This window comes from Clytia hemisphaerica, unplaced genomic scaffold, assembly GCF_902728285.1.
Source record: "Clytia hemisphaerica strain Z4C2 unplaced genomic scaffold, Clytia hemisphaerica genome assembly, whole genome shotgun sequence".
Lineage (NCBI taxonomy): Eukaryota > Metazoa > Cnidaria > Hydrozoa > Leptothecata > Clytiidae > Clytia > Clytia hemisphaerica.
Window position 1 is genome coordinate 1 of NW_027104495.1, and position 18,067 is coordinate 18,067.

The 18,067-nt window shown below is 35.1% G+C and overlaps 1 protein-coding gene across 1 annotated transcript; it reads right to left on the minus strand.

Moving 5' to 3' along the window:
* Positions 1-5,347: 5,347 nt before the first annotated feature.
* Positions 5,348-18,067, minus strand: LOC136821665 (arf-GAP domain and FG repeat-containing protein 1-like). Its single transcript, XM_067077874.1, has 7 exons — positions 17,801-18,067; positions 11,985-12,078; positions 9,061-9,297; positions 7,570-7,714; positions 7,139-7,405; positions 5,966-6,936; positions 5,348-5,531 (listed from the first exon to the last, which is right to left on the minus strand). The coding sequence occupies exons 1-7, from the start codon at positions 17,983-17,985 to the stop codon at positions 5,475-5,477; spliced, it is 1,956 nt and encodes a 651-aa protein (XP_066933975.1). The 5' UTR covers positions 17,986-18,067; the 3' UTR covers positions 5,348-5,474.

Here is an 18,067-nt window from a genome sequence, read left to right on the forward strand (position 1 = left end):
GGTCAGCCTAAGCTGAGCATTCAAATCCGTAAAATTCATTTCTTCTTCCATCATCATCATAAGACGGCAAAAAAAAAATCCGATTTCCCGATCTCACTTTGATTTTTAAACTTTCTTCCGATCGGGTTAACTTTTTGGGTACTTTTAGCGTGCGTTGTTTTTACAGATCATAATGTGGTGTTTCAAGATGGCGGCTCAAGCGATAAGTCAGATGTGGATAAGTCAGTGTTGTTCCGATCGGGTTAACTTTTTGGGTACTTTTAGCGTGCGTTGTTTTTACAGATCATAATGTGGTGTTTCAAGATGGCGGCTCAAGCGATAAGTCAGATGTGATAAGTCAGTGTTGTACCAAAGTATTTCCAGTGTAAATCTGTTGCAAGCTTCAATTTCTTGTCTTGTCTTTTATTTTTTTAACTCGGCAAATCAAACACATGATTTTCATCAATGGGATTCTTTTTCTACACCTTTTGAAGGTTTAAAGCCGTTTGCTCAAGTTTTTGTTTATGTTGAATTTGCTGATACTTTTTATTGCTGCTTTTTATTAGTTTTTGCAATAAAAACATATTTTTCTTGTTTGCCTCTAGGTGGGATTGATGGTGTTATAATGTTATTGGAATTTGATAAAGTTTACAAAAGTACAGCTACTGTCTAAATTTGATAGAGACTGGATGCAATCGTGCTTTTTTGGACTTGGTTTGCTTGGACGTGTTTGATAAGGCGAATCGCAAAAAATTGTTTGGTTCCCGTCATTTCTACTTTAAAAAGTGGGGGTCAGTTTGTCGAAAATATTTTTCTTTCAAGAAGCAGCTATATACATCTTGTTGAAAGGGAATCCGTACCCGTGTGGACTGATCTGAATTAAGAAATTGAGAAACCGTGGATAAACTGGTTTTCGGTTTACTCTCCATTAACATGCGGCTCGCTACTTCGATTTGAAAACTTGTAAACACAGAGCGTGCAGAGGTTCGGCAGTGGAAATCCAGCAAAGCAGCGGAAAAGCTTTCCGACTCTCCAACTCTACCTGCTGACCGTAAATCAGGGGCGGTCAGATGACGGGAACCAAATGATGACATCACATCTCCTATTATTGGACTTGCAAAATTATGACAAATGGTCTTTGGAATTTGATCAATTATATTAATATTAATATATACAGTTCTTGTTGAAATTGATCAAACTATTTTTCACGCAGTTCCGGACGCAGATAGTGTTTTTCTAACCTTTTCTAACCTTGGCGCACGTTTTGACTGAATGATGGAATGGAATGAATGGCGATAACAGTTTATACATATCTCTTATCAGACTTGCAGAAAGCGGACTGCAGAAAGTTATGAAAATGGTTTTCTAGAATTTAATGAATTATACCGTCAAGTTACACAACATGCACACTCTCGTCACAACTTGCACAGTCATAACAAACAGATCCATCTGGTCTTCATTTAACATTGTTTTAAAGTTTAAAAAACACTACCAGTGCTTGGTACAGAAGAGAGGAATCCCAGTTGAAATTAATTGCTACTCCGTTGCCCTGTTGAATTTATTTATTATGGTCGTGTGTTTATTCCGCCAAGGCGGTAAAGCGATCGCCCAAATTCATAGACCATTTAAAAGGGAGTTTAAAGCAAAATAGGGGGAAAATGAGCTTCCCTGCATAGTTATGAATTTTAAGTTTTGCTTTCGATTATCATTTGCGACCAGCAAAGTCTTCAAGATGGTTGTATGCATGTTGTGTAACTTGACGGTACTAAACTACAAAATTTATTTACGAAGACTGGATGTAAATTATGTTTTTCTGACCTTGCCAAATTTTGGCTTTCACTGAATAGCAGTCAGTTTTTACGTACCTCATTGGCCTTGCAGACAACTGACAAATGGTTTCTGTAATTTGACCAAGTCTACCAAAATACAGTTCCTGTTGAAATGTTATAAAAATGAACTACGTTTTGCAAAGATTTTGATGCAAATTGTGTTTTTCTGGAGTTTGCGCTTTGTGACTTAAAGTTTGTAGCTTGTTAGTTTAAAGTGTTATTGGAGTTTTATCAAGTAAAACAAAAGTACAGTTTCTATGTATATTTGATGGATATCTTTATTTTGGTTCTGACGTTTTGGCAATTTTCTTATTTATTTCTACTAGATAACACTTTGTATATCTGACATATGGATATTGTCTCCATACTTTGATCTTCTCGTGGGGGGGGGGCTTGGAGGAGCTCTCAGGCTTGTTTTGAATAATTTTAAATCAAGTTATCAAATGTTTCACATTTTGTACATTATTCAACATTTTTAGTCTACTCTGTTTCAGTACATCTCTTACATCTGTTAACCCACTTATTAAAGCTATCTAGCTAAGCTCTATTGGCTGACCTTCCAGCCTCGGCTGGTTTATTTGTTTTTAAAGAAAAATATTTCAATTCTATTAATAATTAAACAACTTAGGTTCCCACTTAGGTTCCCCCATCCCACTTTTCCGGTGTTCATTTAGGTTCCCACTTAGGTTCCCCCATCCCACTTTTCCGGTGTTCATTTAGGTTCCCACTTAGGTTCCCCCTCCCACTTTTTCCGGTGTTCATTTAGGTTCCCACTTAGGTTCCCCCATCCCACTTTTCCGGTGTTCATTTAGGTTCCCACTTAGGTTCCCCCATCCCACTTTTCAGGTGTTCATTTAGGTTCCCACTTTAGGTTCCCAGGTTCCCCCATCCCACTTATCCGGTATGCCTCTTTTAAGTAATTAAACTTTTGCACACGACACTTTATGTGTAAACAAATTTTTGCACACGACTCTTTATTTGATGGATTGCGCAATATAAATTTTCACAAGTACATTTTTGCACACGGCACTCTTCTACTGGTAAAATTTTTAAAAGAGCGACTTTTACTAGTGCATTATTTGAATGATTCACTTTTATTACTAGTAAGCTACTAAGATACTAGTACTTTCACGCTTTTTACTGCCTCATTTTAAACCACTAGCGAAGTAATTAAATCCCAAAATGTCAGAAATGCCATTTTATATTGGAGACGTATACTCTTAGGTGCCAAATAAACGGTCCCCCCCCGCTTGTTAATTTTTCGAAAATTTTCCAACCCCCCCGGACCTTATTAGGACCCCCCCCCCGTTTATTAATTTTAAAGAATATTTTCAGTTGGCTAAAAGAAGTCCCCTTATTTTGCTCCAAAAAGCCTGAATTTAGCCTATATTTACCTTATTTTTGGGTTTTCATAAGTACAATTTCCAACCCCCCCGGCAATTAGGTCCCCCCCGTTTATTGAAATTTCAAAAAATTTCCAACCCCCCCGTTTATTCGAACCCCCCCCCCCGTTTATTTGGCACCTAAGAGTATGTACTAAATGTTAAATCTAGTCTGAATTAGGAAGGATCCTAATCTAAGAATATTTTAGGATGATTTTCCAAAAAAGTTAAGAATATCCATGATGAAATGGATTTACACTACTCTCATTAAAAAAAGCGTGTATCATAGAAATATTTTGAAAATGGGGTAAGCATTGCTCGTGACGTAAGTTCTGAAGAGGTCTATTCACGAAAGTTTATATGCATTCTAGTGTCTCGCCAAAAAAAAAGTTTGGTCGATTACATCTACATGTACATGCAACAATACGAAAACAATGAGCTTTGTAAACAAATTTATGGAAGATCAAATGTTTACCTTGTGTTTAAGAAAGATTACAAGACTGTCTTGTCAATCCATGCTTAACTGATAAATAATACTCCCATACCATGACTGAAGATGATCCAGAACCATAAAAATTATTGAGGTACAAAACAAACCAGAAGCTATATGTTTATTTGGAACAATTTTAGTGTTTTCATTTAGATCTAAAAAACAAAAATGAAATTAACGCAGAAATTTAAATCTAACAGATCAGCATACTTTTTTAACCAAAAAAAATAATGATCCTTTTTATACGATGTCGAACATATCTCCCGAAATTCTGAAGTCATTATCAAACAGGGTACTATCCTTACCATAACAAACACTTTCTTTTGATTTTAAAACATGAACATTCGCATCGACTCATCCCACTACTTACTCTCGTTCGATCCCCTTTTCCCTTTTTCATAATGTCAGTAAACTAGGATTTATTGCAGATTCCTTCCTCAAAAAAATAAATCGTTTATTATTCCTCATATTCTTTACAATTAAGATGATAACAAAATATAAAACCACGTAAATAATAATTATGTCATTAAGTAATACTAATAATAAACAAAAGAAGGTTATAATAGTAATAATTACAAATTGTAAAGATATTGTTGTCTTCTCGTAATATTGATTATTTTTCCAAATATTTTTCTCAGAAGAGTAATAATATAAATTCTGATAATATAATCTTTTTATGTCTTTCTAATATATTTTTCATTTAAAAGCTAAAGAGGTCATAATTTGCTGTCTCATAAGAGAACTAAGGCAGTATTATCTTCCAATTGAAAAACTTAACTACTGTATTACAAGAATTTTGATCGAACATTATTGACTCGTTGACAACCATTGTAAGAAAAGCGTTCCCAAAATCTGATAAACTATAAAAATTATTCCTCAAAGTAAAGTTGCTGTAAGAAGGCCATGCGAAAAAATGATGTTGTTTTAGTCATAATTCTGGTTTCAAAAGAGACTTTTGTTTGGCCTTAGTGCAATCGACGTTTTTAAAATTGATCAAAACTTGCAACCAAAGCCTTTCCAATGGAAGTGTATTCTAATCGACTCTACTCTGGTCATAAAGAAAACAATCATAAAGAGAAATGTTATTAGATTTGAAAAAAAAGGAAAAAGAAGTATAAAAAATTAAATTTTTACAGTTGAAATATTTTGAATGCATCAATATTATACTTACAGAGAAATTTGGGCAAAAAAATAGTTTCTAACTAAACAATCATATTTCAGCACTTTTTATAAAGTCTAAGATATGAGTTGATAAATATTATACTATCACAGAACAGAACTAGACTAGAAAATGATCAGCATTTCTCTCTCCAGTAATAAAATGTAGAGAGTATAAATCTTAACAATAAAGACGCGATATAAAGTATGGAAACTTTATAGAAAATTATTTTACTCTGCCTTATTCCTAATTTGAATTCTACAAAGAGTTGTAAGCAAAAAACCATGAAGTTTATCATAATGACCCTTCAGTTCCTCAAATCACTAATTGGAAAAAAAAGTTGATCAAGACATAATCAGAACATTGCTAGTTCAAAAAGTAAGAAGTCTTATGAATTTTGATTTTTCTCCTTTTAGCCCAATTTGTAAAGGGTTCAAAGTTCACCAAAATCGAATTCTAATGATCCATTAGAATCATGTATATTTCTGAACACTAAATACTTCTTTTTGATACCCTTGCATGTGTTCAAATACATGTTACGGTATACAGCCAGAAACGTAGCGAAACACCAAATCGTATTGTTTTGGAATCACCTATAGCCCACTTCTTCTTTATATTTTGTAACCATTAGCATATCACATAAATGGGTTATTGGATAATTTTACTGCTGGCTGTTGTTGTTGTGGAATGGCCTGGAAAAGAATGGTGACAAAACTTTATTATGAAGGCATTAGGGTGGTCATCGTTTGGCTTTAGTTGAACAGTAGGGTTCTCAGGGGTGTCGGAAAATTTGTGTAGGAGAGCAGATTTTTATGACAAAGTAACTATCTATTCATAACATTAAAAGATAATAACTTCGTAACAAAATTGCGCTCTCCTACACAAATTTTCCGACACCCCTTGAAAACGCTACTGGTTGAATCTTCTAATTAGTTCAAAATACATAATACCTGTGCTTTCTTTCTGTCACAAACAGTGGTATAAATGGAACCTCGAAATTGTAAAAATCAATTTCAATTAAATGGACAATAAGTCACGTCAGCATGTCAATAAATACGTAAGGAATTAAAGGATTTTCTGGCTTTGAATCGAACTTCTTGGATAAAACTATTCAAAAAATGAGTACCTGCTGTTGTTGGCCCCAGGTTCCAAAATTTTGTTGCTGTGGTTGTTGTTGTTGTGGCTGTTGAGGAAAAGGTTGTTGTCCAAAACCTGGCATTTGCACCCCACCAAATGGTTTCTGAGGTGCTGCAGACTGCTGTTGTTGTGCTCCAAAATTGCCAAAACTTTGTTGTGAAGAAAAGCCATTTGACTGTTGTGCTGCATTAAAAGCTTGTTGTGCATTTTGTTGTGAATTTCCAAACATGTTATTTTGACTGATCGGTTGCTGCTGCTGTTGTTGTTGGAAAATATTACCGCCAAAGTTCTGTTGTTGTTGTGTTTGGGGTTGTTGTTGGGGTTGTTGTTGCGGTTGAGTGTAATTTGTGTTATTGGAATAAACAGGCTGTGTTGATGCACTTTGGTTTGCTTGCATACTAAACCCAGTATTAGATGTCTGAGCATTAAATTGAGTTGAAAACATATTGTTACTAGAGAAAGATTGGCTATTTGCACTAGAGGCGGTTGTGCCCCAAGAGTTGTTCTGATTGTTCACCATGCTGGAACCAAAATTATCGAGCTGTGCTGCTTGTGACATTGTGCTTCCGCCAGATGCCGAGAAATTTTGGAATGGATTCAATGGTTTTTGTGGTTGGGCTGGTTGTTGAGGAACATTATTTGAAGTCATAAACGGATTTTGTTGTGCCTGTTGAGGAGCCTGTGGTTGCGAAAAATTTGATATTTGCCCTTGTTGTTGAAAAGGTTGTTGTGTCGGTTGTGCTCCAAAGATATTATTACTTGATTGTTGTTGTTGTGTATTGTTCATAGGGTTATTGTTGCTAAAAATTGACTGTGTACTGGAAGACACTGGAGCGGATCCAAAACTACTGCTACCAAATATTGAGGAGGATTGACTCTCGAATATTGATGTGGAGGATGTACCTAGATCAGCGAATGCAGCATATTTATCTCCACCGCTGTTGTTTCCAACTGAAAGACCTTACAAAATAAAATAAAATAGTAGTATCCATATTATTATCAAGAAAGATAATGTATCTTTTAGGGGGTCTAAAACAATATGTGCACTTGTGCAGGGGAACTTCTGCTATAAACAATTAATTGAGCACGAGATTGTATTCAATAATTTTCAAAATTGTTCATTGTTACCATTTCAAAGACTACTAGCATTTGATGAGATTACCTGCATCAGAAGTCACTCCAAATGCAGACGATGATGCTGCTGGTTGTTGACTTGTATTTGAAGACATGGCAAAGAAATCAGTAGCAGAAGAGGAAGCTGTCGATACTGGTCCAGCGGAAGAAGCAAAGAAATCAAAAGAAGCGTTTGCTGTTGGTTGACTTGCTTTTGGTGCAGCTGTAGAAGAGGTACCAAAAGCATCAAAAAGTGGCGCTTGTTGGTTTTGGGCTGGTGGTGGCTGTGCAAACACTCCAAAAGCATCTGCTGAGTCTGAAAATATTCAACATTTTATTTGTTGGTTTTTATTGATAAATTGAAAATTTAGACTTTTGATTTTCTTCAAACAATTTAAATCAATGGATAAGACTCCACAAAATCAATGCATTTAAAGAACCAAAGTTTACAGGTTTCTAAAAAGGAATTTCATTACGTACTACTTGCTGTGGGTTGTGGAGCAGATGAAGCAAAAGGGTCACCACCCAGGTCACCAAGGAGGTCGAAATTAGATTTCTTCTCAGGTTGGTGTAACACAGGTTGTTGAGGGGTAGGTGCAGCAGATTGTGGTAATTTTATGGATGCCTATAAGTAGAAATGATTGAATGCTGGAATATTTCAGTATTGGTATAGTTTAAATAACATTTTAATGGTCATTCTGTATATATTTTTCGTGTAAACAATATTTCGACCTGCTTGGTGCAGGTCTTCGTCAGGTCTAAACAATACAAACGGTTGAAGGCGCTACCTTGACTTTTTTTGACGTCAAAAAAGTCAATGTAGTGTCTTCTCCCTAATGTGCGAGAGCATTGGCTTCCAAAACCTAGATGTCACATACTGACCATCGTCTAAATTAAGACCATGGTCACTATGTGGCGCCGTCTGACGGAATTGGATTTCCAATGCTTCTCGCACTTTTCTATCAAATTTGTTCTCTTCAGTCTTTAAAAGCCTAGCTTCGTTCCAATTAAGTCCTTGGGTACAGTCCTTAGCATGGTTAGTTATACCCGAAATGTTCCATTTTTCATCTTCAACGTTCTTTTTGTGTTGGCTGACACGTGTGGATATCTTTAACCCGGTCTCGCCAACATATCTTTTACCACATTCGCATTCTATCATATACACACCAGGATGACTGTTAGGTGGTAGTCGGCTTTTGTTCTTAGAAGTTAGCAAAGTTTTTAGATTTGAACCACTCTTGAACACTGTTCTGTACCCAGCATTTCGGAAGGATTTCCTCAGTTTTGGGCTCAGACCAGGTATCCAAGGTAATTTAACGATTGGTAGTTGCTCTGGATCATTTCGATTGTCGGTTGTCTGGTTCCTGGTTCTGAACCAGAAGATGAATATGAAAAATGGAACATTTCGGGTATAACTAACCATGCTAAAGACTGTACCCAAGGACTTAATTGGAACGAAGCTAGGCTTTTAAAGACTGAAGAGAACAAATTTGATAGAAAAGTGCGAGAAGCATTGGAAATCCAATTCCGTCAGACGGCGCCACATAGTGACCATGGTCTTAATTTAGACGATGGTCAGTATGTGACATCTAGGTTTTGGAAGCCAATGCTCTCGCACATTAGGGAGAAGACACTACATTGACTTTTTTGACGTCAAAAAAAGTCAAGGTAGCGCCTTCAACCGTTTGTATTGTTTAGACCTGACGAAGACCTGCACCAAGCAGGTCGAAATATTGTTTACACGAAAAATATATACAGAATGACCATTAAAATAGTATTGGTATAGATGATATTTGATAATTAATTTCATTATTATGAAATAATCACTTTATTATTATTGTGGATAACTTTTCACTCGTGACATTCATGCTGAATTTTTTTAATATTAAACTTTATGGAATTTCATACTCAGAATTTTTAAAAACAACAATAATAATGCAACTCAGCTCAAAACTCAATTGTTTTACTTACAGACTTTTGTTCTTGTTTAGAGCCTACAATAACTTGAGGGGAATTTTCACCCAACAATGTTTTCAACGGTTTTGCTTCAGGTTCTGCTGCTTGTGCTTTTGCCTTTGGTTTACTGCTGTACCACATTTTCCTTTCATATTTTTTCCCAAGGAAATCTTTCACTTTTTGTTCTTCACGAGAATCTGGTTCAGGTGCGGCACTTGACTCCCATAATGCAAGCCATGTACTCCGACAAACCTTGAATGAACATGGAAGAGAGAAAATATTGAAAACACTAATCATGATGCAATGCTGTATAAAAAATCAAATTTGTCAAATCACAATTAAACAAGCGATACTTTTATGGACCTACCTGGTTATCAAACTAATCAGTGAACAGTGAAACAATGAAACACATAAGACATAACTGGTCAAAATACAAAAAAATAAAGAAAATGAAAGCATATCTATTGAGAGAAACTATCAACACTATTGAAAAAGATTTTTGAAAAAGAAATAAAAAAGCTATTAAGCGCTTTTCTTTCTGTTCTTTATAAAAACCACTATCAGAAAAATGCACAGCTTAATAAATAAGGTTTCCAGAAAACTCAAACCGCCGCACTCTACCGTGACATTTTCTTCTGTTAGAAAAAATAATAGTAAAAAAACAATTTGGCTAATAACATTGATATATGCTCATAAATAGTGATTCTTATCATGAATTCCATATGTGACTAACGGACATTTCCACTGTTTAGCAGGCTAGAAGTCAAGCTTGAAAATAGGAATAAAACTTCTTTTGGTGTGTTAACTATCAGTGGGGGTCAAAGTTTAAAGAACCATATAAAACTTTTTCTCTTGACTTTCACTTGGTCAGAAATTGCAATTAATAGGCCCGTGACTAACGGACACAAAAATTAACATCTAAAATGGGACATTTTTACAATCAGCTGTAAAGTGCTGTTCCTAAAGCTACAGTTTGGGTTTTTTGCTTAAATTCACTAGAGGAAAGGTTGAATTTTATGTTTCAAAATTAATTTTGAAAAAAAATTGTCAAAGTAAGAAAATATGACAAAAATTGGGCAAAAAATGCTGTGACTAACGGTCATTTAAAAACGTGACTAACGGACAAAACGGTTTTTTAATGATTCTGACGAGGCAATCCAACCATTCCTATATTTGGTGCTTTAGGGGTGAAATGTTATATCAATAGAATGAAAAAAGCCTAAAAGAATAGAAGAAATCTCATTTTTCTCTGTGTGGTACCGTTCCTGTCAAGTTCATAGATCCCAAAAATTTGAAAATTTTGAAATATGAAGATCTGTTGAGTTTTTATGGGTGTTTTTTGCACTGCATTGTTTCTTTGTTGAATCAGGACAAAGACAGACAAATAGGGTAAGGGTATTTTATTTATTTACTTTGGAAAAGGATTATTCTCCCTATTATGACAACTAGTCCGTTAGTCACGAAAATGTAAAATGCACACACAAAGAAAAGATTGACCATTTAACATATATCTATGGGTAAAATGGGTAAATATAGTCACAATAGCTTTAATAAGAACAAAATACATGGTTTTTTAAGCGAGTGCCGTCTATTATACTCTCCGAACTCTGAATTTTAAATCTATTTCGTGACTAACGGACAATTGCCATGTTTACTAACAGAAAACAACTTTTAGTGAAAAAATACTTCATTTTTGGTAAGTTTAGCCTCAATTTGTTTGCAATAAGGTGTTAGAAACCAACCATTTTGAAAAAGTGATCTTATGAAAATTTCATCTCAGGTAGAATGAGTTTCGTGACTAACGGACACTTTTTGATGAGCCTCTTGTGAGCTACCCACTCAACCTTTAGGGCTAAAATTTTGCACTTATTTTATGGTCATAGTACTTCTGTTTTTAAGACAAAAATAAAAGAAACATGCAGCTTCCCTTGCCTTTCATTGGAACTTTTCTTCTTATCAGTGTGACTAACGGACAGTCGGGTAGGCATGCATAACAGCCAGAAAAAAACAAATAGGAGTTAAGCAAAGCAGATTTTGATTATTGATATGTTTTCTATAATGGTTGTCAGTACTCTATCACAGATTTATGTACTGATACAATCATATTTGGATAAAAAAAGTTTCTGGCAAAGTTCTTGGTTTTTTCAAGCAATTTTGTATTTTTTTGTATTAAAGGCTTCACCCCAGCACAGAAGCGTGAAAAATCAACTTTAAAGAAAGATTTTCTGGATTCTCACACTTCAACATATTTATATTCAAGAGAAAATGAAAACTTGTGTTATTTCTGAATTTGAAATTTTGACCTAGATGTTAATTTTCTCATGGAATTCATGTTATAGATAAAGATTCGTTTTTCAGCCAAAAAAATAATAAGTGTTTGCAGAAAACTCAAATCATTACCCTCCACCGTGACATTTTCATCGTAAAAAACTAATAAAAATAATAATAATAATATGGCTAAAAACATTGATGTATTCTTATTAAAAGTGGTTCTTATAGATAAAAATGCGATTTTTGAGCCAAAAAATCTGCTTGAGCCATCCCTTAACTATGATTGTACCCTACTTTCATGCTAAAAATCAGAAAAAATTAATGATCCAATTTTTCACAAAGTCCAAAAAAGCTGTTTTTAAGCCGTTTTTTGGCCCAAATTTGCCCCCAAATTTTTTTTTTCGAAAATCGGGCTCCGTCACATTCAAGGGTTTATGGTCATGCACCTTTGTGCCAAAAATCAGAAAAAACTAATGAGCCAATCTCATGTGAGCCAATCTCAATGAGCCAATCACGAACATGGGTTAATTTATAGGAACCCCACCCCACCGGGGTAGGTCCAAAAATCAACAGTTCTTATCATTTTGGTTTGTTGCAAATAGGGACATCAATTCAAAGAAAAACGATTTAAAAAAGTTTAGAAAAATAAAGACAAAATTTAGTAAAACCTCATTGCCATGTGATTGTAGAAATTCCATTTCTTGTGGTGTAAAACTTGCCATTGATATAGATTTTATGCGATGAGGGGGATTCAAGCCCCGTCTGTTAAAATAAACAAAAGAACTATGATATTAAACAAATTCTTTAACAGACAACAAAATACATTTCCAGCCAAACTTTCTTATTTAGAAAGGTGAGACCAAGAGCTCTAGTGTGCTCTAAGTGTGACTATAATAGCCCCACAGAAATTCTGATTGGTGACTTGGCTTAGATTGGTAAAAATACCCAATCATACAATGATTGATCTGATGTGATTGATAGACAAAAACAGGGATTTTTCTAAGCACTTTTTTTAATCTGCTCAGCAAAGGTATGAACAAAAGTTAAATTTTGCTAAAAGTATTTGGATTGAGTTTCTAAAACTCAATCTTAAATTGAGTATTTTGGCTGGTACACGTTGACAAAAAAAGTGCTCAAAAAATCCCTGAGAAATGTCAAATTACTCTAGGGGCTGAGTTAGGTCCCGTATGCGCATCGGCGTATAGTCATTTTTTCTTTTGATCATGAAAGTATAGTCCTTGAAGAGTCAGAAAACGTGTGTGGCGTTATTTGGATCAGGCACAAATTTCCATAATGGCGGATTTTAGATTTTCAACCCTTTTTAGCCCTCTTGCTTGAAAAAATATTTTTTTTGACTTTAAACATAGACATATTATATACCAATCGATCACAAATTTTATGCTGATTAAGAAAAAGATCAGAATCATGGTCTGAAAATTTCGTTATCTGGAGATATGAAGCACTTTCGATTTCGATTTTTTGAAATGACTACTTTTGGTTCCAGATTTGCGTGGCTGTAACATTTGATTGGCTTACTTAAGTTACTTGAAATTTTCGGAGGGTCTTGCCTACCGTTCAAATAATAAAATTCAGGAAATTTTTTTTTCTACATGAATTTCGAAATCCATAATGGCGGATTCAAAATTTTCTTTCGTCACATGGGCTCTTAGGCTTGCTAGACTAAGAAAAATATTTTTTGAGCTTAAAACCCTGCATATTATATACCAATCGATCAGAAATTTTATGCTGATTAAGAAAAAGGTCAGAACCATGGTCTGAAAATTTTGCTATCTCGAGCTATGAAGTACTTTCGTTTTCAAAACTTAGAAAACGTAAGTACTTCCTATCTCTTGATAACGAAATTTTCAGACCATGGTTCTGACCTTTTTCTTAATCAGCATAAAATTTCTGATCGATTGGTATATAATATGCAGGGTTTTAAGCTCAAAAAATATTTTTCTTAGTCTAGCAGAGCCTAAGAGCCCATGTGACGAAAGAAAATTTTGAATCCGCCATTATGGATTTCGAAATTCATGTAGAGAAAAAAAATTTCCTGAATTTTATTATTTGAACGGTAGGCAAGACCCTCCGAAAATTTCAAGTAAATTAAGTAAGCCAATCAAATGTTACAGCCACGCAAATCTGGAACCAAAAGTAGTCATTTCAAAAAATCGACATCGAAAGTGCTTCATATCTCCAGATAACGAAATTTTCAGACCATGATTCTGATCTTTTTCTTAATCAGCATAAAATTTGTGATCGATTGGTATATAATATGTCTATGTTTAAAGTCAAAAAAATATTTTTTTCAAGCAAGAGGGCTAAAAAGGGTTGAAAATCTAAAATCCGCCATTATGGAAATTTGTGCCTGATCCAAATAACGCCACACACGTTTTCTGACTCTTCAAGGACTATACTTTCATGATCAAAAGAAAAAATGACTATACGCCGATGCGCATACGAGACCTAACTCAGCCCCTAGAGTAAATGGCTTATTAACTTTATTGGTCAGACCCAATGATGATTTGATTCAACATTATTTTTCCCACCAAGACTTTGTACTTTAATGTTTTGGTGAAAGAAGTCCTTTCTCTCATCAATTGATACTCTCGTTTTTCGGCTTTTTTGACATTTTTTAAAATTGACATTTTAGGTTTTTGAACATAATCTCTGAACCAATGAAGTAAAATTTAAAATTAATACACCAAATTTTAAGTTAGATTTTTCTCTGAATGATTCCAAAACAATCTTTGAAAAATCTCTTTTCTACTGCCTACAATATCAAATCAAAGTGGGTTACTTATTGGTGGCGCACCCGGTAGAAAGTAGAAAACTAGGTTGTATACAAGTTGTTTAATTGCTTGTGGTGAAATATAAACAAACCAAAATAGACTCTGTTGTGGAGCAATACAAAAATTTGCCAGAAAAGAAATATGATTGATTTTGTCATGTTTTTAACTCTCAAATGTTTTTCTAAGCCCTATTAAGATAGATGCTGACAATCCAATCTGAAAAAACAGTTTTGTTCAGCTCAGAGTGCTATAAAGAAAGTTTAAAAGCTTAAAATGGTATCACATATGAAAGCTTGGAAGTTCTATTCAATCTTAATTCAACACAAAACGGTTACACAACTGGTGCTACTGTGTCTTCTTGCTAAAATAAGTTTTAAAATTGATCCAAAAGAGTGATTACAGCTAAGATGTGAGTGAAAATAAACATAAAAAATATCATTTAGCAGAAATTTCGACGCTGAGAGCTTCAAAACATTCCACTTTTGTTTTTCATCCTCATTCATGAAGCTTTGTAAAAAACAAGGCATTGTGGGTACTTTTTTTTGGTTAACGACAAAACGAAAGTGAAGAGAAATATTTTTGTTATCTTAAGCGTTGAATAGAAAAAAGGCATTTGAAGGGTCACCGGGCTAACCAATAAGCCTGAATGAAAACTTTTTTGAGGATCAACATTTCGTATCATTGAGTAAAAAATCAGAAAAAAAATAATGAGGCTATTGTGCACAAAATCCAAAAGCTCTATTTTAGGGAAATTGGCCCAAATTTGCTCCTTTAGATTTGAAAATATTACCATTTAACATCATAGTGGGCAACACTCCTCCAACCCCCACCTGAAAAAGGTCACCCCCACCTACATAGGGTTACCCCCACCTGAAATCTCATATCAGCCCAACCCCCACCTTTTTCAGCAACCCCCACCTAAATTTGTAAAATCTTCGAACCCCCACCTGAAAATTCAGTTTATCCTTTTTTCCTTTAGGAAACATATGTCACAGGTAATGGATGAACTCTTTTTAACCTTCAGAACTTATGACAGTCATTTGTTTATATTTTTATCTAGTATAGTATGTGGAAAGTTGAAAAAGACAAAAAAGTACAAAATCAAACGAAGTTAAATACAGAAAACTTGACAACCCCCACCTGAAAAATGTTACCCCCACCTACATAGGGTTACCCCCACCTGAAATTTCTCATCAACCCAACCCCCACCTATTTTTAAAAATCTGAAAATCCTCAACCCCCCCCCCAGAATCCAGGGGGGGTGCCCACTATGAACATCATCATGAAAAAAAATCAGAAAGCAGCTACATGCTGAATCCATTTTTGATCTGGAGTTTTTGATCATTTTGGATGTTTCTAAGTTGGTCTTAGTTGGTCATTTTTAGAGTTCAACTTTGATATTTTCAAATTTGATGCCAAAGTTGAGTCCCGACTGGGATTCGAACCCACACATGAAAAGAACCCTTGGTTTAGAAGCTCCAATGCTAGGGGGGGGGGCGTTTAAAAGAAAGGGGGTGTTTATTAAATAATTTATAAGTAATGTCACTTTAGATATGTGAATTAGAACCTTATTCTGCCTTTTCAGTTAGTATAAATAATATCGATTTGGGATGTTGAAATGGGTAAAACTCAGTTGGAATAGACCTTTTTTCAAAGAGGCCACCCTGTTGAATAATTATGTAGTCCAGCAGAAAAACAATGATAAAACCATGCATAATTATTACAATATGCATGATACAGTAATTATGCATGGCTCTATCATTGTTTTTATGGCTGGACTACATAATTATTCAACAGGACATCCTCTTTGAAAAAAGGTCTATACTGAAAGAATACAAATACTATCACATATCTAAGTTTCCTACATATTATACTATTTTACTGCTACATGTTTCAAATAAACGCCCCTCCTAGAGGGGAGGCGTTTATCTGAAGGGGCGTTTATTGCTACTAAGTGAAAATTGACCCCCTAGAAATCATAAACTCTGTGGGGAGCAGATTTTAAAAGCCAACGAACAGACGTGTAACACCAATCATAACACTTACACTTAGAATTTTTCGGAAAAACACAAATTATTGTCTAAGTACCGGGCAGTGTAGCTCTAAAGCTCTAAAACAGCATCTAATAACATGAAAACCAGAATATGATTCTTCAATGGTAATCAAAACTATAAAGTGCACTTACAAACATCCATTTGTCAGATCTAACAAAATTTATAACGGCACTGTCATCATTGACAATAAAACAAACAATATTCTGTCAAGAGCCTTGTAAACATTCCAACAACTTCCATCGAAATGATCTATCACAGCTCAGTCTACCATTTTAGCGCGGTCCGAGGATTGGGCCGAGAACTCTCGCAGAGCGCCCGAGCTCCCGCGCCGCGCGCACCGCGGGGATGAAAAACTTCAATCTGTCAATCATTTTCTCATGCGAAGAGTACGCGAAGCGATTCTAGCTTTACGATGGTGCCGCAGATCATCAATGGATAGTATTCAATTATCAATATTCCTTTATTTTCATTACTAGAACTTTTGCAAAAAAAAGGAAAAATAGAAAAGTTGTATTTTTTACTGATCTATTCACATACTGAATTTGAAAGATCTTCTATGTGGCGTTTTTTTGCAAACTTCAAAAAACTGATTTTTGTCCCGCCTTTGCGGGAAGTGCTTGAGTGCAGCATAGGGTACAAAGTCCAAATATGCGTTTCCCGTAATTTTTGTATGAAGAGTTAGGTCTACACTGCCGGGTGCGCCACAAAAAAGTTTCTCTTTTTAAAACTGATTTTCTAGAAATCTAAAAATTGTAAAAGACCCATTCCTATTTCATTGAAAAGAAGAAAGATTAACTTAAATTTTGATGGGTCATTTATTAATAAGTTCGATTCGTTAGATCAAAATTTATGCTCAACTAAATAAAAAAGTTACTTTCGGAGGAAAGTGCTCAAAAACATTGAAAATTGACCTAAATGTCCAGCATCCAAAATTCCCTGTATGCAGCACCCAACAAATACACCGGACAGTCCGGTGCGTCAGCAGGGTTCTTTAGTTTAGAGTACAACGACCCTCGACATGGCCCGAGAATTCTCAGGCCAAAACTTTTATTGGAATTCGCGTAAAGCCCGAGTATGGCCCGTGCTGGCCCGAGAATTCGGGCCGTGTTCGGGCCACACGCGGGCCACCACGCACGGGCCACAATCGGGCCAATTTTTGAAAACATGATTTAAACAGGCGTGTAATTTCAGGACTGAATTTTTTAAACATTTTCTTTGAGAAAAACTTGGTTTCTCTTAATTATATTAAATATATGAATGTTGTAAATTCATATAAATATTAAATGTCTTATTTGGTATGAAAACATAGTTATAAATATACTTAGGGTGGAAATATTTGCTAGTAAACTGGTCCTGGTTTTAAACTGAAGCGTGTCCACGGGAAGCTCGTAAAGTTTTTTTGAGCGATATAAACAAAACAGACAAATCTTATTTTGTACTATTTCGTTTGACTGGACATGCTGAATCAATTTAACATTTAACATGGCCCGAACATGGCCCGAATGACTCGGGTGATGTTCGGGCCAAAATAATTGATAGGGTCTCTCGGCCCGAACATGGCCCGAAGAGGCCCGAGAATTCTCGGGCCATGTCGAGGGTCGTAGAGTACACCGTCTTTGGTTTTATAAAAAAACTTACAAAAGTCCACTGCAGGAAGTGCAAACGAATGCTCCAATCGTCATATTTACATAGGTTGGTCCTCTTTGTCCACAATCAAAGCATTTCTTATTTTGAGGTTGGGTAACAAGATCTCTCAAGATTTTGAGGTGTTTGTCCTCTTGTTTTCTTCGAGGACCCATTTTATCTGCCCTCCTGTGCGCCATCTTGGAATTTTTGTTATGACCTAAGTGAATCCGTTTTCGTTTTTGCAGACTAAAGGTAAAATTCGATTCTTGATAAATTTTT